Source organism: Scyliorhinus torazame, chromosome 15 (genome assembly GCF_047496885.1).
Source record: "Scyliorhinus torazame isolate Kashiwa2021f chromosome 15, sScyTor2.1, whole genome shotgun sequence".
Classification (NCBI taxonomy): Eukaryota; Metazoa; Chordata; class Chondrichthyes; order Carcharhiniformes; family Scyliorhinidae; genus Scyliorhinus; species Scyliorhinus torazame.
Window position 1 is genome coordinate 146,502,466 of NC_092721.1, and position 25,983 is coordinate 146,528,448.

Genomic DNA, 25,983 nt, shown 5'->3' on the forward strand with positions numbered 1-25,983 from the left:
CAAGCTTAATCCTGTGACCTTGATTGGAGCCAGTGGCCCCGCCTGGGATACCCCGATGCTGCTGAAGGCCACACTTAGAAGGTTCCTCCTCCAATCCTACAGTAGTGGAATTAAGCCCGTGTAAATTCTGGTTCTAAGAACAGTAGATTACTCTAAGAACAGTAGATTACATCAATGTTGCAAGGGCTAGTCGGCATACAAAGAAGTTCAGAGACTTACAAGGTTGAATGTGTTTTTTGGTAACGTACATATATATATTATATATATTATTTATACATATATATATATATATATATATGTATAAATAATGTGTACAAAAAACAGCTCAGACTGTGAGCTGTTAACTTCTATCACATTATCAGCAGGAGTATTGCTTTTTTTACTATAAATTTAGAGTACCCAATTTTTTTCCCCCAATTAAGGGGCAATTTAACGTGGGCTGCACATCTTTTTTGGGTTGTGGGAGTGAGACGCACCCAGACATGGGGAGAATATGCAAACTCCTTAGTCTTAGTCCATGTGGTCCTATACAACATCGTGGGGGGATACTGTTTCTCCAGTCCCAACGTCCCGCTCCTGCCACCACGGGGGATACAGGACAGGTGTAGCCATCGGGGATGGCCACTTACAACAAGAAACATAGATGTTCGCAAAGCCTAACAGGAAATATAGACAATGTAAGTTTCAGGCAGACACAGAACCTGAATGTATACTTGTGAACAGAGAATCCAGACAACATTGAAACCCCCAACCGATTAGCATTTAATGGCCCATCTCTGTAAGACAAAGGATTGATACTCAGGTAACCGATACAAGCCCAGACATTTCGGCGCCACTCCCTTTACTCAGGAAGCGTAACCAGCAGGGTCAATGACCACTTAGGACACACACAGCCATCAAGACACCCGCCTCTTTATTGGCTCAGATCGAAGGCAGTAATCGAGAACCGCCCAATTAATTGGGTCCAAATCTAAGGACCGCCCAAAAACTCCCCAAGGATAAAGAGAGACACTGCCATGTGTTCGATCGCTTTTAGACCTGGCGCTCCGGCAACGTCCATCTCCAACTATAGCACCACGACCAGAAGCAAGTTCAAGTTCAACGCTCGCTACCAGACAGATGATCCTAGCCAAACTGCAGTTACTTCTCCAGATCCAGCCGATCCAGATTCGAACAAAGGCCACTGTTCCTCTGATCTAAGCCGGGTGCCTGAAGTTAAGTACAGGTTGTCATAGTTGTTAGGTTTAATTTAGCTCATAATGTTTATGTTGCATGTGTAAGTTAATCTTGTGTGTAAATAAAGTACCATTGATCTTGAACTAACTAACTGGTTGTTTGGCTCTTTGATCGATACCCGGTTGACCCTTGTGGCGATATCATTTGATACCTGGCGACTCTGAGTGCATATCATATTCATATCCATATAAAGGAAGGGCAACCTTATTGACTGCCATATTTAGAGCAAGTAAAAGATAGTAACATTTATTGGCGACTCCACCAGGACTCGACCCAGAAGTGACTGTGTTATTCCGAGAGAACCCACAAAACGTTTGAATTAGAAATCCAATTGGAAAAGGAAAACAAACCACAAATGTAAGACCAGTATTGATCAAACCTCCAAGATTCGGAAGTGTGTAGTAATTTGCATGCATATTAACAAGGGATATAAGGTAAACTCGATAGATTTTGTTGCGTTGAGTTGTGTGAACCGGAAAATAGCTTAAGCCATACCTGCTGTTTGCATCACTGCTTTATTCCCCCCTGTCCCAAATTCACGGTAGAGATACAGAGAGTACAGTAGAGATGGCAATGAAGGCAATGGAACGCCTTGTGTACCCACAGGAACCCAAGGTCGCAGCGGCCAATAGAGCAGAACAGTGTCCCATATGGGAAGAGGAAATTAGGAAGTACCTAAAGGGGAAAGGATGGCCCCTATGGTCTGAGCTTTGTGCAAATGAAGAGACAGGTCCTGGTAGTATAGGACAAACTTGGTGAGCTAACCTGACCGAGATCCATAAAAAGAATTTAAGTAGAGTTCGTAAGCCGATGGCAATCGTGACCTGTTTGGCACAATTGCGAGGCACAGAGGAGGTCGTGAGGATGCTTCGCAGACAGCTTGAAGAGAAAGAGAAGAGGAATGAGGGAAACGTTAGCGAATGTGAAAAAGTAAACGAGCAACTCCGAGAGCAGCTAGCGGCGAAGGACAAGGGGATGGCTGATGTCAAACGGGCACACCAATCTTGTCTCGCTCACCTAAGTAGCTTTCAGTTACAGTATGATAAGGCCTACCAAGACACGCAATGCACGGTCTCTGTAAGAGAGGAAACAGAACACCGAGGACAACAATTGAAAAAGCAATGTGAGGACTTAAAGGCAGCCCTACAAGCACTCCACAGTTCCACCACGGAACAGAGGCATTTTTGTTTCTCTCCTCCTTCCTCTCTTCTTCGGTCACACTACACTGACTCCATATGCTAGTTACACCGAAAGTGATTTATGGTGTCCTATTTTCTGATGGAGACTGCCCGTTTTTTTGTTTGTTTTTTAAAGTTTTTTTTAAAATGTTGAATGTTTGTCTCTTGTACGACTTTGTGTGTCAATCTCATCCCAAAATTCTTGATGCAGTCATAACTACCCCTTTGACGCCACATGGTAGTTAAAGGAACCAGTTTGTCGGAAGTCCATATATATTCAAATTCTTATCGTTCTTGTAAAGTCACCCAGGCAGTGGAGTAACGGTACTTATCCCCGCCCTATCCGGGGATTCCACCCATTCTTGCCCTGCCGCGGCTCATACGCACCCCAGTCGGAAAGTTATTTTCGAAACTCTTTTACTGTTCTTTTCATAGTGTGGTTTAAAGAATGCAGTTTGCCACAGTTTTTGTTTGCCCTCCGGTGACCCTTCGGTCGCTAACCCCCAACTACTATTTACAAGTCCAAACACTTGGTTGAAACAAATTTGCTGCTAGAAAAAAAAACTACCTCAACACTGGACGGAGGAATTGTCCACCCACTCAGCGCATTGACCACTGGCTGCGAGATTGCTCGCACTGTGACAGAATTTCGTTCTCGGATGTCTTGTCTCCCAAATGGTTGGTTTAAAAAAAAAAATGAGGGAGTCACATATGGTGACAATTCTAAATGGGAAATTGATGTAAAGGAGAAACAGACAGAAAAATGAGATATTAAACAACAAGATAATAACAGATATTATGCTTGTACCCCCAGGAAGATATGAATATACCAGGAGACAGAGGAAGAGAAAGACAAAATGAAGACGGACCTGATGACCTGCATCATGATCATCGTTGGATCACTACAGTTGCGCGCGTACAAGGGCAACCTTATTGACTGCCATATTTAGAGCAAGTAAAAGATAGCAACACAGGGTAGTTTCCAAAACATGGGTGGGAGGGGGGCAAGGTATCAGAATCTATAAAGAACTTATGGAGTTGGAGGAAACTCAGATAGAGGAACTAAAGAGTAAGTGGCAAGATGAGCTAGGGGGAGAGATAGAGGTGGGTCTGTGGCCGGATGCCTTAAGCAGGGTTATCACACCCTCATCATGGGCCAGGCTTAGCCTGATATGATTTAAGGTAGTCCACCGGGCACACATGACGGTGACCCAGATGAGCAGGTTTTTCGGGGTAGAGGACAGGTGTGCGAGGTGCGCAGGAGGTCCAGCAAATTATGTCCTCATGTTTTGGGCATGCCCGAAGCTTCGAGGGTTTTGGCAGGGTTTTGCTAAGGCAATGTCCACGGTGCTAAAAACACGGGTGGTGCCGAGTCCAGAGGTGGCGATCTTTGGAGTGTTGGAAGAGCCGGGGGTGAAAGAGGCCGCGTCTGGGCCTTTGCCTCCCTGGTAGCCCAGAGACGGATTCTGGTAGTGTGGAGGGACTCGAAGCCCCCAAAATTAGAAACCTGGGTTAGTGACATGGCTGGGTTTCTCAGTCTCGAGAAAATAAAGTTCGCCCTAAGAGGGTCAATGTTAGGGTTCGTCCGGAGGTGGCAGCTGTTCATTGACTTTCTCGGAGAAAATTAAAATGTCAGCAGAAGCAGAAATCTAGCGGGGGGGGGGGGGGTTAGACTATTGTTTCATTATTGGGGGTGCGAAGAACGTGATAAGGATGGAAATGTTTTATGTGCCATGTTTATGTTGCTGTTGTCGTTATTATTATAAAAACTACAAATAAAATGTTCATTAAAAAAAATAATTTTGAAAGATAAATATACTTAATACTTTTCACGTTAAGATGGATTCTGAAGGGCTGTTTCTGTGCCCACCATGGTCATCGCGAGAACAGCGATCTCGCCATGAGATCTAATTTCCCTATTTTCCCCACCCCTCACTCGTGATGTAGCGTGGTTCCATCCCACAAAAGGGCAGAAACCTCATTTAAATACATTTAAATGTATTTATATACCGCTAAAAGAGCCTACATATCACCCCATCAGGTGACCTGGGCACCCCCAGGCCTGATCCTTTGCATGGGCAATGGGGCACCTGGGCATTTTGGCACTGCTAGCCTGGAATCTTGGCATTGCCAGCTTGGCACACTGGCAGTGCCAAGGTGTCAGGCTGGCAGTGCCATGGTGCCAGGCTGCCTTCGTCAGGGTTCATCCTGGGGGTGCCCTGCCCTTATGAGGTGGTGGGATGAGGGGGGGCTCGAGGACACCCTAAAGGCTAAGTTGGGGCGGTGGAGGGGGGCGGGGGGTCCGGAGGCCACTGGATGGTGGTCCGAGGGGAGATCGACAAGCTGAGCTCGCTAGTGCGGGAAATTAGACAAGTGCGGCCTCGGCGTGGCACTCTACAGGCGCCGAGAAATATCCCACTTTACGTGCCCAAAACAGGACTCTCATTTGGGCATTAAATTGTGCCAATAACTCCAATTGTGGTCTGGTCAAGGCCAAACTGTAGCCATCTAAGATGGCCACCTGCAAAGGACCATGGGAATTATGGTCAACCCAGGACTCAGACAGATACACAGCCTATGTGTATCTAAAACACAGGTTAGCAGACCTGATCGAAACCCCCGCTCGTTTGCATTTTAATGGCCCATTTTCCCAGGACATTAGAACTCCAATCAAGCAACCGGTACAGCCACAGACTGATCGGTGCCACTCCCCTTACTCAGAAAGCACAACTACCAAGGTCAATGACTGTTAAGGACACACCCAGCTACCAGGCACCCGCCCCTTTATTGGCTGAAATCGAAGACAGTGATCAGAGCCCTGTCGAACTATTGGGTCCAAGGTTAAGGACCGCCCCAAAGAACGCGAAATTCCAGAGGGATAAAAGAGAGCACAGCCATGGGTTCGGTCTCTTTTGGATCCGGCCTGTGCCAACCCAATTGTAGCAGGAACAGCCAGCCAAGTTGAAGACCAGCGATTGCTACCTGATGGATGAGCCCAGATAAAACAGAGCCACTTTCTTCGAACCAGCCAAGTGAAATCCAGATAACGGCCTTATCCATTTGCACAGTGCCGGTCACCCTGAAATTTTATTGGAGCTGATAGGTGTAGTTTAATTCGTAGTAAATATTGTGTTTGCATGTTGAGGTAACTCTTGTGCATGTAACTAAACCATCTTTTGAACTAACTAACTGGTTGTGTGGTCATTTGATCGATATAAATAAAGGCTTGTGGTTCACCAAGATAAATACTCACAGTATTGGCGACGCTGTTGGGACCAAAACGGAGCAACAAAACGCAACTGAAGCACAACTTTCTCACTTTTCAATTCCAACTCTTGCGAAGAACAATATTTCATTATCCTGTTTGATTTTTTTTTGCACATGTGCAGATTGGTGGCGATTTACGTGCAGACATCTAACCTCCATTGCTCGTCCACAACTCCTATTCTCGCACAGTTAAGAAAATATTCTGATGTCAAAGTGGATGACCTCACACTTTCCCCACATTCAATTCCATCTGCCAAAGCTTGTCCTCCTCGCTTTGTAATTATATGATCCCATCAAGAACATTTACTGTACATCCTGCTGATATGCAGGGATAAGATACTTCATTTATGAGGAGACACTTGAGCAACTGGGATTGTTCACCTTACAGCAGGGAAGATTAATTGGAAATGGAATATATTTTTCAAAATTAAGAGGTTTGGCAGCTTCCACTAATAGGAGATTCAAATCTCCAGATTTAAAATAATTTGCAGAATACCCAGTGAGTAAATTAGGAGATTATTTTTACATACAAATATTAAAGATCTGGAATGCACTACCTGAAAGCATGGTGAAAACAGATTAAAAACGGGCAATTTTGAGCCCATGTTAGCCGTTAGTGGAAACAGCGACGTGGGCAAAAATCCCACGAGAGTCCGGAAATGAGATTCTCACTGGTGTGATCTTATTTCCTGATTTTCCACGACCCTCGCCAGTGATTAACTCTGGACGGGAAGGTAAAATCGCATTTCCCAATTTTCCACAACCCTCCCACGTGACATAATTTCAACAAATTTACATTATAAGGCTTCTCTATAATATGTTCCCCCCTCACTGAATATTCATACCTCGCGAACGTGAGGCGAGGTTCACAACAGGTTCTGAAAAGCTTGAATCAGTCGAGGAGAACCCACCAGGGGTGCCAGCTACTTAGCCCCCAGGGGGAGAAGGACATGCCTGAGCAGTGCCAACCTGGCAGTGTCAACCATCTGGAGAGTTCCCCTGATGTGTGCTGGGGGAGGGGGCCGATGCTCAAGAGGTGGGGGGGGGGGTATTTTTCTCGTCGATCTGGGTGCCTTTTTAAAAATAAATTTAGAGTACCCAATTATTTATTTTGCCCAATTAAGGGGTAATTTAGCGTGGCCAATCCACCTAGCCTGCACATCTTTGGGTTGTGCCAAACCCAAACACAGGCAGACACAGGGAGAATGTGCAAATTCCACACGGACATTGACCCAGGGCCGGGATTCGAACCTGGGTCCTCAGCGCCATAGTCCCAGTGCTAACCACTGCATCATAGTCCCAGTGCTAACCACTGCGCCACATGCCACCATAGGGCCCCCTTTTAAGATGGTGCCCCGATCTCTTGTGGAGCCGGTGTTGCTGGCTCCATCAGGTCCCGCCCACCAAAGTGGTGGCAAAAACCACGCCACCAGATTTTTTTGCATGGAGTGCACCAAAATCTAGAGAGAAAACACGGCTGAGCAGTTGGAGAGCTGCACGCTGGTTTTCTCATTTCAGCCAGCACACTGTGCACAGAGGGTAAGATTCTGCCCATTGTAATTAAAACAAATTGAAACGGAAAATATTGCATGGTTATGGTGAAGGCCAAAGGCCAGCACTGTCCTGATAGACTGAATGGTATCCCTCTGTGGCGTATGATTCTATGATTGTATTGTTAAGATGCCAGTGATTCAAAATATTAAGCCGACAATATTACACAAGATCTCAATCATATCTATGTAAAAACAAAACACAATATTCCACATAATAGTGGTGGGAAACAGGGTCAACAGTATTTCATCATGAAAGAAAAATCTTTAGAATATGTAAAGTGGAGGCTTCCGGCGACGGCGGAAAAATGGAAGACCTGGAATACAGATCCAGGCGACAGAATTTGAGGATTGTGGGGCTGCCCGAAGGAGTTGAAGGACTGAGGCCGACTGAGTATTTTGCCGTGATGCTGGCAAAACTATTGGGGGAGGATCCCTCCCGATATGAGCTGGATCGGGCTCACTGGTCGTGGAGGCCTGTACCAAAGGTGAGTGAGCCGCCAAGGGTAGCGACTCTGTGCTTCCGGAGGTACAGTGTGAAGGAGAAGGGCCTGTGCTGCGCCAAGCAGAAGCGGATGGTGCAGTTGGCTGGAGCTGGTATACGTGTATACCAGGACTTTACGGTGGAGCTGGCGAAGAGGTGGGCTGCCTTCAACCGGGTGAAGAGGGCACTGTACATTAGCAAGGTGCAGTGCGGCATTGCATATCCAGCGAAGCTGAGGGTGACTTAGAAGCTCAAGGACTTTTATTTTGGAACGGCGGAAGCAGCGGAGGAGTTTGCGAAGGCAGAAGGACTGTGGCAGAACTGAGAAATGGCCATGTGCCGATGTAACCTCAGGACTGTATTTTCTTCTTTATAATTTCACTGCGTGCGGGTGTATGGGCTAAAGGAGCCAATGTTGTATATATTTGGACAAGGGAAGTGATGGGACTTTCACTCGAAATGAGGGCTCTTAGAGGGTGTAGGTGGATATGCGGGGTTTGTGTGCTAAAAGGGAATTTCTGGGCTTTCCTAGGGCCGGGCAAGGGGGAAAGGGACCCGGGCGGGGGCGTCCACGCTGGCCGGTTTAAGTCGCCCAGTGAATGAGAGTGAGGTGCGGGGAGGGGCTGCGGCCATCGGAGCCTGGCAGAACAGGGTCCATGTGGTCTTGCCGGGGTGGAAAGTTGGGGGGAAGGAACCGAGGTTGGGGGGAGGAGTTTTACAGGAGGTAGTGGACGGGAGGAGTTGGAGTGGGAAGGGGTTTACAACTCTTGGGTATCATGTACGGTACTCTTTCAGAGGTTGGATGGCGTTGAGTGTAGCGGGGGGAGGGGGAGTGGACTCTATAGGTTAATGGTGACCATGGGCGGTCCCGGACTCCTTTTTCTTTTTCTCCTTTGTTTTTTGTTTCCACCGTGGGAGGGTTTGTTTTATTGGATGCATATATCGACTGGTGGGCCATTGTTTGGGGTGGTGGGAGGATGGGATCGTTGTCATTGTTATGGGGATTGATTTTGTATTTGTTACCATTTACTGTCTGTGGGTGGGGTGTAAATTTTGAAGGAAAATGTGAAAATGGAGAATAAAAACATTTTTTAAAAAATATGTTAAGTGGTTCCATGAGTAACTGACTTAGAACAGAGATGTATGGACCAGGAAAAGGTGCCAGATTTACTCCTCAGCAACTAACAACAATAAACAGCTTAAAGGGACAGGTATCATCAATTCTCTTCTTCAGAGAAACATGGTCTGAGATTATAAAATGCTTGAGGTCAGCAAGAGGGCAGAACCTGCTCAACGTTCCCTAATGAGGCATTGAAATTGCTATTGCAGGAAACAAAGTAGAGAAAACTTATATTCTTAAGCATTGAGTAGGGGTAGTAACTGCCAGTTCTATTACTCCTTTATAAAGGGGGTCTATATGCCCGCCAGAAATCGACATTCAGTTTGAGACTGCTGTAAAACACTCAATACTAAATAACTAACCCTCCTTGAATTATGGGCATTTACAAATGATAGTTAAATTACATCCCACAAACTCAATGGCATTTTCTTGGAGGCTCCATAAGCTGTATGAATTTCCAGGTCCCTTGTTCATTTTGTAAAATGGTGGAGAGGAAATTGGCAGTCCACAGCAAATGGACCAAACCAAACAAACCAAAGACAATTAGAAACAACAAAGACCGCCACCACACTATTAACTCAATATTATTACAATTACACAGCACTTCTTTGAGACTTTTTTCTACCTGGTTGGTGTTCTGTAACTAAAGCTGGAAAAAGAAATATTTTTACGAAGGGCTTCCATTTCATTGAGGAAGTTTGAGGCCGATCCACATCTAACCTGCTCTGAAAACTCTGCTTACATTTTTACAACTTTGACAAATTGAATCACAGCAACTGCGACAATCCACAACATTCTAAATAAAACAAACCCAACATTCTTTTTTTTTTGATGAACAATTTTAATGAGGTATTTTTTGGCATTGTAAACAGTAGAATTACAGAACGAGAAAACAAAAGGACTGTACAATAAACAAAGTACATAGTGCAATTGCCGTAATCCGTCCCACCCAGATCTACCTAATTGACTCCCTATACTACATTCCCCTAACCCTCCCTTCCCCCCCCCCCTCCCCCCGCCCGCTGACGATTAATTCTCAGCAAAGAAGTCGAACCCTAACAACGACCCTCTCAAGGTGAATTTGATTTTCTCCAAGCCCAGGAAACTCGCCATGTCTGACAGCCAGGCTTCCGACTTCGGGGGCTTTGAGTCCCTCCAAGCTATAAGTATCCGTCTCCGGGCTACCAGGGAAGCAAAGGCCAAAATGTCGGCCTCTTTCTCCCCCTGGACATCCGGGGCCTCTGAAACCCCCAAAAATCACCACCTCTGGGCACATTGCCACCCTTATGTTCAATACTCTAGACACGACGTCCTCAAACCCCTGCCAGTATCTCCTAAGTTTTGGACACGCCCAAAACATGTGGACATGGTCTGCCAGTCCTCTCAGACACTTTACACACCTGTCCTCTACGCTGAAGAATCTGCTCATCCAGGACACTGTCATGTGGGCCCAGTGGACGACCTTAAATTGAATCAGGCTAAGCCTGGCACATGTTGCAGTCCCATTAACCCTGCTCAGCGCGTCCGCCCACAGGCCTTCCCCAATCTCCCTTCCCAACTCCTCCTCCCATTTATGCCTCAGCTCCTCGGTCTGCGTCTCCTCCGCCCCCATGAGCTCCTTGTAAATATCCAAGACACTCTCCTCCCCCACCCATCCTCTAGACACTACCCGATCTTGGATCCCCCTTAGTGGCAAGAGTGGAAAAGGTGGCACTTGCCTGCGCAAAAAGTCCCGCACCTGAATACCCGGGAATTCATTCCCCCTCATCAACCCAAACTTGCCCTCCAGCACCCCTGTAGCCCCGCCTCCTGGCAGCACCCATCCCCGACCTCTTCTCCACTTCTAAAATCAAATCCCTCCCTCGTCAGCCGAACCACCCCCTACCCCCCCCCCTCCCCCCCCAGCAACAACACTCTGTAACCTAACCCCATCCCTAATCTGATTGTATACCCCAGCTAGCCTGGTGGCCCACGGCTCCGGCGCCAGCATGTCTCCCACCTATTGTTGCCTATCTGCCCTCCTCCCGCCCATCAAAACCATCACCATCATCAACCCAGCCCCGACAACCGCCCACTTTAAAAAACAGACGCCAACCAAAATCAGTATAAAGAAAAACAAAGCCAAACTCTCACCATAACACAGATCAAAGTAATACTACTCAAAATAATACAAAGTCAAAAGTCCCCACCACCATCCCCCTCACAACACAGAAAACCCACCAAAATCGAATAATTCTTTAACTACTTTCCCCTTCTTAAACAAAACACAATTATCAAAGAGAAAAGTCAAGAACAAAAACAAACAAACGAATAAATCAATGCAAACAGCATTTAAAACGAACAGAAAAAACAGTATCTCAAACAGAGCAGAAGGTTCTCAAGTTGGCACCAGTCCTTTCCTCCTGGTGAACTCCATAGCGTCCTCAGGCGACTCAAAGTAATGATGTTGGTCCTCACGCGTAACCCAAAGTCGCGCCGGATACAACAGTCCGAACTTAACCTGCTTCTTGAACAGGATTGACTTGACTTGATTAAATCCTGCTCTCCTCTTGGCCACCTCCACGCTTAGATCTTGGTACACCCACAGAATGCTGTTGTCCCACTTACAGCTCCGCGTGCGCTTGGCCAACACCCAACATTCTTAAATAAAAGTCAATTTGCCATATCTTACAATATTAATGGAGCCTTTTTAAAAATTCTAGAATCTGGATATGCATCTACACCAAAAGCTAATTAGCTCTTCCTTGGGTCATGTACTTTCATTAAAATCCGTCCATTCATTTGTGAGATATAACAGACAGGGACTCCTCCACCTACCTTCAGTGGCAAAAGTAATAAGGTATAAACTGATGCTCTCAATGTTTACGCTAGTTTCTGAAAAATACTTTCACAACTTCCTAATCTGGCTCAACTTTGGACACTTGTTTTAAATGGGGGGAGAAAAACTGTTGCAAAAAATGTAATCTTCATCTCATTTGCATGCAGCTGCCTCAAATACAGCATTTCCTGCAGCCACCAGAAACAATGGTGCAAAATGTGATGGCAAAATGGATAGAGATTAAATATGACACGGCATCACCAATGGTTCAATCAGGTTTGCTTGAGCTAGGGGGCAGCGCAGTGGTTGGCGCTGCTGCCTCGCGGCGTCAGGGACCAGGTTCAGTCCCGACTCACTATCTGTGTGGAGTTGCCGCGTTCTCCCAGTGTCTGTGTGGGTCGCACCCCTGCGGCCCGACGATGTGCAGGGTGGGTGGATTGGCCATGCTAAATTGCCACTTAATTTTTTTTTTAAAGTGTGCTTGAGCTAACCTTTTTTTAAAAATTTGGAATACAGAATTCATTTTTTTCAATTAAGTGAAAGTTTAGCATAGCCAGTCCACCTACCCTGCACATCTTTTGGGTTATGGGGGTGAGACCCATGCAAACACGAGGAGAATGGGCAAACTCCACACGGACAGTGACCCAGAGCTGGAATCGAACCTGGGACCTTGGCGCCATGAGGCAGTAGTGATAACCACTGCACCACCGTGCTGCCTTGCTTGAGCTAACCTACAAGGAAAGCCAGGTTTTGCCGTCTTGACTCAAAAGAGGAAGACAAAACAAGACATTAGCAATATATCAAAGGACCACCAGTGACAATCAAAGACTGGGCTGTGTTACGGCTCTCTGTAGTTCCTTATGGTCGAAGGCCGAGCAGTTGCTACCAGGCTATGATGCAACCAGAAGCTTTCCATGTTGCATCTGTAAGAATTGGTAAGAGACAATGTGGACATGCCGAATTTCCTTAGTTTCTTGAGGAAGTATAGGCACTGTTGTGCTCTCTTAGTTGTAGCGTCAATATGGGTGGACCAAGACAGATTGTTCAACCATTTCCACCTCAGCACCATTGATGCAGACAGACGTGTGTATGACATTTCGTTTATTGAAGTCAATGGCCAGTTCCTTAGTTTTGCTGACGTTGAGGGAGAGATTGCTGTCATTATACCACGCCACTAGGTTCTCAATCTCCCTCCTGTACTCTGACTTATCGTTGCTTGAGATCCGACCCACTGTGATCGTGTCATCAGCAAACTTGTAGATGGAGTTGGAGCCAAATTTGTCCACACCGTCGTATGTGTATAGGGAGTATAGTAAGGGGCTAAGTACTCAGCCTTGCATGGCCCCAGTATCGAGGACAATCATGGAGGAGGTGTTGTTGTTTATCCTTTTGTGGTCCATAGGTCAGGAAGTCAAGAATCAAGTTGCAGAGGGAGAAGCCACGTCCTAGGTTTTGGAGTTTTGATATGAGCTTGGCTGGGATTATGATGTTGAAGATGGAGCTGTAGTCATAAGAACATAAGAACTAGGAGCAGGAGTAGGCCATCTGGCCCCTCGAGCCTGCTCCACCATTCAATGAGATCATGGCTGATCTTTTGTGGACTCAGCTCCACTTTCCGGCCCGAACACCATAACCCTTAATCCCTTTATTCTTCAAAAAACTATGTCAATGAATAGGAGTCTGACATAGGAGTTCTTGTTGTCGAGATGCTCCAGGGATGAGTGTAGGGCCAGGGAGATAGCATCTGCTGTGGACCAGTTGTGGTGGTATGCGAATTGCAGTGGATCAAGACATACTGGGAGTATGGAGTTGATGTGCCTCATGACCAACCGCTCGAAGCACTTCATAATGATAGATGGCAAGGTCACCAGACAGTAGTCATTGAGGTATGCTGCCTGATTCTTCTTTAGTATCGGTGTGATTAGGTCTTTTTGAAGCAGGTGGGAACTTCAGAACAGATTGGGGAGAGGTTGAAAATGTCCACAAACACAGCCTCCAGTTGGTCCGCGCAGGATATCAGTGCATGACCAGGGACTGCTTTCAGAGGGTTCACTTTCAAGAAGGGCAATCTGACTTCAGAGGTTGTGACGGTAGGTTTGGGTGTGTCCGAGGCTGCTGGGGCAGTTGACAACGGTTTGTTGATTTCCTGCTCAAAACGAGCATAGAATGCATTGAGTTCATTGGGGAGGGGTACGCTGTTGCCGGAGATTCTACTTGGCTTTGCTTTGTAGCCCGTTATGTTGTTTAAACCTTGCCGCAACCGAATACAGCCTGTGCCATTAGTCTGTAACTCTAGCTTAGTCTGGCATTGTCTCTCGGAGTCTCTGATGGGTTTGCGCAGGCCGCACCAAAGGCAACCAGACATTCCGCTTTCTCTAAAAGAGGCATCAGGGGCTTTTCCACTGCGCATTTACTGCCAATCTTTAATGGAGGTCAATGGAAGTGACAGTGGCATGGATGGAAATGAAGTGGCTTGGCCAAGAACTGCTTCACTGCCATTTGCTGGCACAAATGCAAACAATCTTGATGGAGGTCATAGAGTCATAGATGTTCACAGCATGGAAACAGGCCCATCAGCCCAGCTGCTGCATGCCGCCCAGTTTCTGTCACTAAGCTAGTCCCACTTGCCTGCATTTGGCCATATTCCTCGAGAGGGGCTGGTTTAGCACAGTGGGCTAAACAGCTGGCTTTCAATACAGAACATGGCCAGCAGCGCGGGTTCAATTCCCGTACCGGCCTCCCCAAACAGGCGGCGGAATGTGGCGACTAGGGGCTTTTCACAGTAACTTCACTGAAGCATACTTGTGACAATAAGTGATTATTATTATTATTATTATTATTACCCACCCTGCCCATGTAACTGTCTAACTGTTTTTTAAAGGACAAAATTGTATCCGCCTCTACCACTGCCTCTGGCAGCCCATTCCAGATCACCCTCTGTGTGAAGAAATTTCCCGTCTGGTCTCTTCTGTATGTCTCTCCTCTCACCTTAAACCTATGCCCACTAGTTCTAGACTCCTCTACCTTTGGGAAAAGATGTTGACTATCTATCTTATCGATGCTCATTATTTTATAGACCTCTATAAGATCATCCCTAAGCCTTCTATGCTCCAAGGAAGTCCCAGCCTATTCAGCCGCTCCTTATAACTCAGACCAAGTCCTGGTAGCATCCTCGCAAATCTCTTCTGCACTCTTTCTAGTTTAACAATATCCTTCCTATAATAGGGTGACCAGAACTAAACACAGTATTCCGTGTGGTCTTACCAATGTCTTGTGCAACTTCAACAAGACATCCCAACTCCTGTATTCAATATCTGACCAATAAAACCGAGCATGCTGAATACCTTCTTCACCACCCTGTCCACCTGCGACTCCACCTTCAGTGGGTAGAAGGGAGAAAATCAGTTCAGATTAAGGAGGGAGTGGCAAACCTCACTTCCTCATTTTCTTAATGCTATCACTGCCATTGGATTCAATTTGCACCAGGACAACAGAACAAAGTCCAGGCCATAAAGTTTCAAATCAATGGCCGCGATCTAACAGGAGAAGCACCAAGTGCGATAGTGAGTGAGAATTGCCAGGCACTTCCTGACGGCTACTGGTGAGATCGCAACCGGTATCTACTAACGCCAATTAGGGCAGGTACTGATGCCCCACTGGCTTCACGTCAGAAATGTCTGTCTCGCCAGCTGATTCGCCCGGCAGCTCCTCAATAATGAGGGGGAGCAGCTCTTAAACCAACTCTGCAGAGCAACCCCTGACAGCATGCAGCCATGCCAACGTGCAGGCCCGCTCCACAATTCGTAGATGCCGAACTGCCCAGACTGTTGGACGTGGTGGAGTCCAGACAGGATACCTTGCCCCCCCCCTCCCCCCAACCCCACCCACCCCGCCCTAACCCAGGGGGTCGGAGGGTCAGCCAGTGCTTCCTGGAATGATATACCCAGCAAGACTCTGGATAACATACGGCAAAAAGGAACATTATTTTAACATGCCTGAGGACGCCAGAAAAACAGGCTGGGATGCCAGCAATGGTGGACATACAAGGACAATTAACAAAGTTTCGGGCCGGGATTGTCCACCGGCGTGATTCTCCGTTAATCAATTGACTGGCTGGCGTAACGGAGAATCCCGCTGGCCGGTCGGGGCAGAAATGTGGCGTGGCGTGGCGTAGCGTAGAATCCCGCCCTCTTTGTTTTATGGACTGAACACTTGCACAACCGGAAAAAAGTGTGTGTGTGTGTGTGGGGGGGGGGGGGGGGGGGGGGGGGGGCAGTGGAGAGAAAGGGTACCTAACGGGCAGAGGGTGCTGCTCCGGAGGGGCCACCACACTGGCAAGTATGCTAGTGCATGGAAGCAATTACAGGGCCGTGGCCCCCAGCATCCGAAAGGGGAGGGAGCACTTGGCAAAGGGGGGGGAACAAGACAGCAAATCGGAGGGGGGGGGACAGCAAGGGCAGATGGGATCGGTGGGAGAGATCAGGGATTAGGTTGGAAGGGGTGGGGAGAAGGAAGCTTACAACAGGTCTCACATGGAGGTAGCCAGAGCAAAGAAGACAACAGTGGCCATCTTGGATGGCCCACAAACAAAGGGCCTGCAGGGGCACGTCCACGTGGTAAGTTTCGCTTACGGGGGAGGAGTTGTCTTTCTTCTCACAAGTTCACAAAATATATCCCGCATCGACTTCTTTGTAGTGGGTAAATTGATGCTTCTAGGGGTAGTAGGGGCGGAATACTCCACAGTAGTAATCTCCGACCACGCACCACATTACGTGGATGTGAGTTTGGAAACGGGCCTGGCCCATGTCTCCCCCCACCCTCCAATGGAGGCTGTACACAGACCTCCTCACCCACAAGGCATTCTGCGAAAGAATGTCACAGGCCATCGACAGATGCAAATCCTGCAACCAGAATGGGAAGGTCTTACTCTCCACATTCTGGGAGGCACTGAAGGCCTCCCAGAATAAGGGGGGAAATAATAGCATAGAGGACACTTAGGGACAGGAAGGACAGTGCGGCTAGGCAATAGTTGATCGACACCATATTGGAGGTAGATCGGCGACACTTCATGGTCCCGACCGTGGAACTACTGGCGGAGAGGAAAAAGCTACAACTGGAATTTAAATTGCTCTCTACTGGGAAAGCAGTGCACCAACTCTGCCAGACAAGGAACATGTTACACTCTCTTCATGGGGCTGTTCATGGGGAGGAGGGCCGATGCCATTGCCTCGGCCTCACTGATCGCCCGCCAAAGAATCCTGCTCAGCTGGCTGTCAGCAGCGCCGCTTAAAACTGCACAAACCATAGGGCGGCACGTGACACTGTTGCCTATGGCGCTGAGGACTCGGGTTCGAATCCCGGCCCTGGGCCACTGTTTGGAGTTTGCACATTCTCCCCATGTCTGCGTGGGCTTCACCCCGACAACCCAAAAAGATGTGCAGGCTAGGTGGATTGGCCACACGAATTGCCCCTTGATTGGGAAAAAGAAGAATTAGGTACTCATATTTTTTTTAAACTGCACAAACCAGTGAACAACAAGGAAATGTCACCGTTCCATATTGGTACCAATACAAAGAGATATCAGCTAATTTTCACACAAAAACACAAACACAATGGGCGGGATTCTCCATTGCCCGACACCGAAATTGTAATCGGCAATCAGGTAGAGAATAGATTCTGATGCCAGAAACGGGGTTGGTGTCAGTTTGACGGCGGTTTGCGATTTTCCGCCCCCTCCAAACCAGCATCATCATGACGTGCAGCGCGCAGTCACCAATGCCATTGACACCTCATCGGACAGCACACTCACGATACTCCACCCCCGATAGGCCGAGTTCCCGATGGCGGGGGACACGTGTGGTTCCAGCATTCATAAACCCAGCATGACGGCTGCGGACTGTGTCCAGCGCCACCATACTCGGCCGGGATCCTTGTCGCGGGGGGGGGGCGGTGTCAGGGCTTGGGGGGGGGGGATACTGGTGTGGGTTGGCTGGGGGATGGGCAGGTCGGCAGGTTAGGTTTAGAGCACAGCCGGTGCCCATGTTGTATGGCGCGACCAGCGCAGTTCGTCAGCATGTGCGGCCTGGGACCCGGCCATTCTCCGGTCGTTTTCGGCGCGGGCGGCAGGTGTTTCAGTCGGCGCCGGTGCTAGGCCCTCACCGGTACCGGAATCGGTGAGTGGTTGGCGCCAAATTTCCTCTCGTGAAAGTCAACACATTCTACGCTGGCGTCAGCATTCATAGTCTCCAGAACAGAGAATCAATCCCTTGGTGTCACCCCTTGCAGGTTGCTCAACAGAAACCGAGGATAAGCCTGAGAATGTGTCATCATGTCCAGACCTTTGTTGTAGAAATGATCAGCCATCAATATGCTTTCTACGTGTTCCACGTATCAGTGGCATTTTCCGTCCAGGAGCCGCAGCTGTGCAGGCCATCCCACACCGCCCATTCTCATCGGAACCAAATCCTGGCATCTAGATGCACTTGAACATTCTTGACTTCCAGCGCTTTTTAACCTCCAGTGACGTGCCAGTTACATGCAGAACTCACTACATCAGCAACAAAAGCATCAACAGTCTATAAAAGCATTGCTTCAATGGCATTAACAAGTGGCCCATTTGGAACAATGTCATGCATCAGGTCCAGTAGTGTCTTCTTGCTTCAAACCGCATTGCCTTCTGGACTCACATGTCCTCCTGAGCCGGGTGTTCCAGGACCCAGGTATCTGAGAAAAAATTCTTCTTCTTTCCGACTACAGGAAAGGAAGGAAACAACAACGGCAGCCTCCAGGCTTCGGCAGCTACCAGCAGGAGCAAGCAGCAAATGCAAACTGGAGCTGTGAAGTGCTCATATAACTAGCAATACCTATTCGCTATTAGCAATAGCCTTCAGCTGTGCAGCCAGAGGCCGTCACGGTCAAAGGGAGTTTAAAGTGACCTGCACGATATTACCATGGACAGGGCTCTAACCTGGGGGTGTTTGGTTGGATCGGACAGACAGCAGCTGAAGTTGCCCCTGTTATGGGTATACACTATCCAGGGGGTGTGGCATGTTGGACCCATGGCGCTGAGCCCATCACCCCCCCAGCCCAGGTGCTGCCCCCCACCAATGGCAGCCGACACCTCTGACCAGCCCCTCCCCTCAGCCCTGAGCACTGGGGCAGTAGCGCCAATGTCCGGGCTGATTGCCTGATTTCGAAGATGGCTACTAACCTCCTCCGATCCCCACCGCAGCCATTGCGCTGGCTTCACATTTTTAAATAGCTGTGCTAAAAGACTCCTGCATGACAGCTCGGAGAGCTGGTTAGATCACGGGAGGCTGTTAAATAGGGGGTCCATCCCATTAATGATATGGAGATTGGTCTGAATTGGTGATTACTGGTTTCTCGCTATGTCCAGGCAGGATATGGATCTCGCCAATGGGAGCGGGCCAGTTTGATCGGACACCAATCAGCACCCAGTGTGAATTCCAATTTGGCCTCTTCCGCAATCTAACTAGCTCACTCGGGTCCGCACCGGGCGCAAGGCGGCCGTTAGATCGTGCCCAATATTCTTATTAACCTGCATGCATCTGAAGTTGTTCATACTGGACGAACAAATTTTTGTGTTTTGATACTTTATCTGTTAGGGAGTGAGTCATCCAATTAAAAACAACCCTTGCCAGACTTCCAGGTCCACAAACTAGTAAATCAGAAATCTCAAATAGGGCTGACTCATCTGGGTTTTGAGGGCTGGACTGGCAGGACTAAGATTTGCATATCATCCGAAAGTGGGTTGGGCAACTCCATTCTAAAGAATTTTATTCTCTCAAGTTTTCCCCTTCTCTCCCTAAGGCATTGATGAGGTGATAAGTCACCTTCTTGTACCAAGTCTAGTGGTTATTCTTCACGTTACAAGTTTAAATAATGGGCTGCTTGACCAGAAACGGCATCGTATCAAGACTGCCCTATATTCCTCTGGCACACACCCTTTACCTGGGAGACTTTCAAAATTACAACATTTGGAGTTTTTCCTCTACTAACCCCGAGGACATCAAGGCCAAAATAGTGTCCCAACTCCAGATGAGAAATTTAACTCAGCACAGCCTGGAGATCTAACATAGTAAATTCTTTGCTATGTACAGTATAGCTCCATTCCACATTGGAATGATGATTATTTTAAAAAGAAAAACAGTAAGTTTCACTGCAATTAAGCACATCTGATCCTGGATTGAATAATCTCCATTGGAAAGGAAAACGTTTCTAAATACAAAAAACTACTTCATTGGTGACTAACAGTGAGCATTGAACATAGAGTCGATTTCGGCGGCGTGAGAGCAGCTGGTTAGTCAGTTTCAGCGGGAGCATTGCGGAAGGAGGTTGCTGGGAGGTAAGTCAACCTTTAAAAGCACTTCTCTTTGCAGGGGCAGGCCAGTCGATTTCGGCGGCGTGAGAGCAGCTGGTTAGTCAGTTTCAGCGGGAGCATTGCGGAAGGAGGTGGGAGGTAAGTCAACCTTTAAAAGCACTTGTCTTTGCAGGGGCAGGCCAGTCGATTTCGGCGGGAGTGGAGCTGGCTGGTTAGTCAATTTCAGCAGGAGCTGAGAATTTTTCTTTTTTTTTTAAATTAGTTTTTTAGGCGGGAACAGGAAGTCGACCCGCGGACGTCTGGGAAGACCCTCACCAATAAATTCTGGTGGAGAGGAAACCCGAGACACTACACGTGTAGTGTCTCCCACCCGCCCTCCTCCTCTAACCTAATAATAAAACCCTTTGGTCTGAGGTAAGTACCATATTTTTATTATATTATTATTATTTTTTATAAAAATTTAATTTAGTTGTTAGCCAGATCTTGGTAGAAAGTTAGAGGAATGGCAGGGAAGGGAGTGCAATGTTCCTCCTGCAGGATGTTTGAGGTGAGGGATGCAGTTAGTGTCCCTGCTGATTTTACCTGCAGGAAGTGCTGCCATCTCCAGCTCCTCCAAGACCGAGTTAGGGAACTGGAGCTGGAGTTGGAAGAACTTCGGATCATTCGGGAGGCAGAAGGGGTCATAGATAGCAGCTTCAGGGAATTAGTTACACCAAAGATTGGAGATAGGTGGGTAACTGTAAGAGGGACTGGGAAAAAACAGTCAGTGCAGGGATCCCCTGCGGTCGTTCCCCTGAGAAACAAGTATACCGCTTTGGATACTTGTGGGGGGGACGACTTACCAGGGGTAAGCCATGGGGTACGGGCCTCTGGCACGGAGTCTGTCCCTGTTGCTCAGAAGGGAAGGGGGGAGAAGAGCAGAGCATTAGTAATTGGGGACTCTATAGTCAGGGGCACAGATAGGAGATTTTGTGGGAGCGTGAGAGACTCACGTTTGGTATGTTGCCTCCCAGGTGCAAGGGTACGTGATGTCTCGGATCGTGTTTTCCGGGTCCTTAGGGGGAGGGGGAGCAGCCCCAAGTCGTGGTCCACATTAGCACCAACGACATAGGTAGGAAAGGGGACAAGGATGTCAGGCAGGCTTTCAGGGAGCTAGGATGGAAGCTCAGAACTAGAACAAACAGAGTTGTTATCTCTGGGTTGTTGCCCGTGCCACGTGATAGTGAGATGAGGAATAGGGAGAGAGAGCATTTAAACACGTGGCTACAGGGATGGTGCAGGCGGGAGGGTTTCAGATTTTTGGATAACTGGGGCTCTTTCTGGGGAAGGTGGGACCTCTACAGACAGGATGGTCTACATCTGAACCTGAGGGGCACAAATATCCTGGGGGGGAGATTTGTTAGTGCTCTTTGGGGGGGTTTAAACTAATGCAGCAGGGGCATGGGAACCTGGATTGTAGTTTGAGGGTAAGGGAGAATGAGAGTATAGAGGTCAGGAGCACAGATTTGACGTCGCAGGAGGGGGCCAGCGTTCAGGTAGGTGGTTTGAAGTGTGTCTACTTCAATGCCAGGAGTATACGAAACAAGGTAGGGGAACTGGCAGCGTGGGTTGGTACCTGGGACTTCGATGTTGTGGCCATTTCGGAGACATGGATAGAGCAGGGACAGGAATGGATGTTGCAGGTTCCAGGGTTTAGGTGTTTTAGTAAGCTCAGAGAAGGAGGCAAAAGAGGGGGAGGTGTGGCGCTGCTAGTCAAGAGCAGTATTACGGTGGCGGAGAGGATGCTAGATGGGGACTCTTCCGAGGTAGTATTGGCTGAAGTTAGAAACAGGAAAGGAGAGGTCACCCTGTTGGGAGTTTTTTATAGGCCTCCTAATAGTTCTAGGGATGTAGAGGAAAGGATGGCGAAGATGATTCTGGATATGAGCGAAAGTAACAGGGTAGTTATTATGGGAGACTTTAACTTTCCAAATATTGACTGGAAAATATATAGTTCGAGTACAATAGATGGGTCGTTTTTTGTACAGTGTGTGCAGGAGGGTTTCCTGAAACAATATGTTGACAGGCCAACAAGAGGCGAGGCCACGTTGGATTTGGTTTTGGGTAATGAACCAGGCCAGGTGTTGGATTTGGAGGTAGGAGAGCACTTTGGGGACAGTGACCACAATTCGGTGACGTTTACGTTAATGATGGAAAGGGATAAGTATACACCGCAGGGCAAGAGTTATAGCTGGGGGAAGGGCAATTATGATGCCATTAGACATGACTTGGGGGGGATAAGGTGGAGAAGTAGGCTGCAAGTGTTGGGCACACTGGATAAGTGGGGCTTGTTCAAGGATCAGCTACTGCGTGTTCTTGATAAGTATGTACCGGTCAGACAGGGAGGAAGGCGTCGAGCGAGGGAACCGTGGTTTACCAAGGAAGTGGAATCTCTTGTTAAGAGGAAGAAGAAGGCCTATGTGAAGATGAAGTGTGAAGTTTCGGTTGGGGCGATGGATAGTTACAAGGTAGCGAGGAAGGATCTAAAGAGAGAGCTAAGACGAGCAAGGAGGGGACATGAGAAGTATTTGGCAGGAAGGATCAAGGAAAACCCAAAAGCTTTCTATAGGTATGTCAGGAATAAGCGAATGACTAGGGAAAGAGTAGGACCAGTCAAGGACAGGGATGGGAAATTGTGTGTGGAGTCTGAAGAGATAGGCGAGATACTAAATGAATATTTTTCGTCAGTATTCACTCAGGAAAAAGATAATGTTGTGGAGGAGAATGCTGAGCCCCAGGCTAATAGAATAGATGGCATTGAGGTACGTAGGGAAGAGGTGTTGGCAATTCTGGACAGGCTGAAAATAGATAAGTCCCCGGGACCTGATGGGATTTATCCTAGGATTCTATGGGAGGCCAGGGAAGAGATTGCTGGACCTTTGGCTTTGATTTTTATGTCATCATTGGCTACAGGAATAGTGCCAGAGGACTGGAGGACAGCAAATGTGGTCCCTTTGTTCAAAAAGGGGAGCAGAGACAACCCCGGCAACTATAGACCGGTGAGCCTCACGTCTGTAGTGGGTAAAGTCTTGGAGGGGATTATAAGGGACAAGATTTATAATCATCTAGATAGGAATAATATGATCAGGGATAGTCAGCATGGCTTTGTGAAGGGTAGGTCATGCCTCACAAACCTTATTGAGTTCTTTGAGAAGGTGACTGAACAGGTAGACGAGGGTAGAGCAGTTGATGTGGTGTATATGGATTTCAGCAAAGCGTTTGATAAGGTTCCCCACGGTAGGCTATTGCAAAAAATACGGAGGCTGGGGATTGAGGGTGATTTAGAGATGTGGATCAGAAATTGGCTAGCTGAAAGAAGACAGAGGGTGGTGGTTGATGGGAAATGTTCAGAATGGAGTACAGTCACAAGTGGAGTACCACAAGGATCTGTTCTGGGGCCGTTGCTGTTTGTCATTTTTATCAATGACCTAGAGGAAGGCGCAGAAGGGTGGGTGAGTAAATTTGCAGACGATACTAAAGTCGGTGGTGTTGTCGATAGTGTGGAAGGATGTAGCAGGTTACAGAGGGATATAGATAAGCTGCAGAGCTGGGCTGAGAGGTGGCAAATGGAGTTTAATGTAGAGAAGTGTGAGGTGATTCACTTTGGAAGGAATAACAGGAATGCGGAATATTTGGCTAATGGTAAAGTTCTTGAAAGTGTGGATGAGCAGAGGGATCTAGGTGTCCATGTACATAGATCCCTGAAAGTTGCCACCCAGGTTGATAGGGTTGTGAAGAAGGCCTATGGAGTGTTGGCCTTTATTGGTAGAGGGATTGAGTTCCGGAGTCGGGAGGTCATGTTGCAGCTGTACAGAACTCTGGTACGGCCGCATTTGGAGTATTGCGTACAGTTCTGGTCACCGCATTATAGGAAGGACGTGGAGGCTTTGGAGCGGGTGCAGAGGAGATTTACCAGGATGTTGCCTGGTATGGAGGGAAAATCTTATGAGGAAAGGCTGACGGACTTGGGGTTGTTTTCGTTGGAGAGAAGGTTAAGAGGAGACTTAATAGAGGCATACAAAATGATCAGGGGGTTGGATAGGGTGGACAGTGAGAGCCTTCTCCCGCGGATGGATATGGCTGGCACGAGGGGACATAACTTTAAACTGAGGGGTAATAGATATAGGACAGAGGTCAGAGGTAGGTTCTTTACGCAAAGAGTAGTGAGGCCGTGGAATGCCCTACCTGCTACAGTAGTGAACTCGCCAACATTGAGGGCATTTAAAAGTTTATTGGATAAACATATGGATGATAATGGCATAGTGTAGGTTAGATGGCTTTTGTTTCGGTGCAACATCGTGGGCCGAAGGGCCTGTACTGCGCTGTATTGTTCTATGTTCTATGTTCTATGTAGATGCCAACTTTACAACATCATTTCAGAGATTTCAAGATATATCTTCAATGTTGGTTTTGACGTCACTTCCAACTACTTGATAGGATAGATATATTTGTGAAAAGACTACACCTCAATAAAATCTCATTGGGCAATAATTGTTAAATTACAATACAATGCACTTCAGTGACTCACTAACCAAACAATTAAACAGTCAGTTATCACAAAGCAAACTGATGCCAGATGCCAGCACATCTATCAAATTCACCATTTGTTCACATTTAAATGAGCACGGCAGTGAAAGGAAGCAGCTTGGTAAATTATAATAAATTCAAAAAGATATTAGATGGTTCTCATAAGCCTAGCAAAATCTTAGAACTATATTGAACAGAAGCTGCTACAATCTGACCTAGATAGGGCTGGTTTTGCTCAGTGGGATAGACAGCTGATTTGTGATGCAGAACAAGTCCAGCAGCGCGGGTTCAATTCCCGTACCAGCTGACAATTCTGAATTCTCCCTCTGTGTAACCGAAAACAGGTGCGAGAATGTGGCGACTAGGGGCTTTTCACAGTAACTTCTTACTTGTGACAATAAAAGATTATCATTATTATAAGCCTTTGTCCTGGTATTTATATTTTATCGATTATTGCACTCCAAAAGAATAATTTCTGATATACAAACTATTTCTGAGCGAGGCCCAGTTGCCATGGTTATTGAGGCAGAGCAAGAAGTTAAGAAAACACTCAAAACATCCCGGCCTTGCTGTGGGGTGTTTGCCTGGACTGCAGGGAGTCCTGGGAACGACTTGGTGGCAAGTCCGTGTACTCAGGGTGTCCCCTTCGAGATAGGGGCGGCCTGGCTCAGACCACCATTTCTGCAGTATGTCATTTAAACCCACACGTTTGCTGCAAAGTGCAGGCTACTGGCTGTTCACACTGCTGACTGCTCACTGTATCCTGTATATGCACAGAGAGATTCTGGTCATGTGGGAACCCACACGGTCCACTCCCCTGGAAACCTTCATACCCCAGCAGTATCATCAACAGGATGGGCATGGCCATGCTCAGTGGCTACCACACCCAGGTGTTGCCACTCCATAATGCACTCCTCAGAAGCGCAGCCCCACAGCAGAGGGAGCAGGGAATTAGCAGAGCTCACCCCAAACAAAGGACACATGCAGCGTGGTCATTGGAGCCTGGCACCAACTCATCCCAGAGAAGAAGTCTCACCAGTGAAACTATCAGTGAGCCCAAGTGAAGGGAACCAGCTAGTTCGGATAGGTAAAAGGGTCACTGATTTAGTTATTTTAATGTAAATACAAAAGCCCATGTCAAAATTTACTTTTTAAAATGAACTCCATCATAAGACGGCAAACACAATTTCAGATTATAAAGTGTACAGCTTGCAATAATGAAAGCAGGGATTTGAAACATCTACGGTAGAACTCGAAGCAAATGAAACAATTCAATGAAGATCACTGAAGGAAATCAGCTATTTCTGACAGGTAAAAGGCCATTTTAATGTAAATATTAAAGTCCAGTCTTTAATACCCATTTTAAAATAAAGATTTCAGTATTCAGAACCTTAGGTCATGACAAAACACATAACTTAAACGC

At 47.4% G+C, this 25,983-nt stretch overlaps 2 protein-coding genes across 11 annotated transcripts in view; one reads left to right on the forward strand and one right to left on the reverse strand.

The window, feature by feature from the left end:
* Nucleotides 1-25,983, reverse strand: part of LOC140391880 (spermatogenesis-associated protein 13-like) — a 524,178-nt gene that overhangs the window by 176,321 nt on the left and 321,874 nt on the right. The gene's annotated exons all lie outside the window — the stretch shown is intronic.
* The window catches only part of LOC140391712 (uncharacterized), a 54,435-nt gene continuing 53,918 nt past the window's right edge, over nt 25,467-25,983 (forward strand). The window contains exon 1 of the mRNA XM_072476478.1: nt 25,467-25,647. Within this exon, the coding sequence (XP_072332579.1) occupies nt 25,467-25,647 (181 nt within the window). The remainder of the gene's footprint in view (nt 25,648-25,983) is intronic.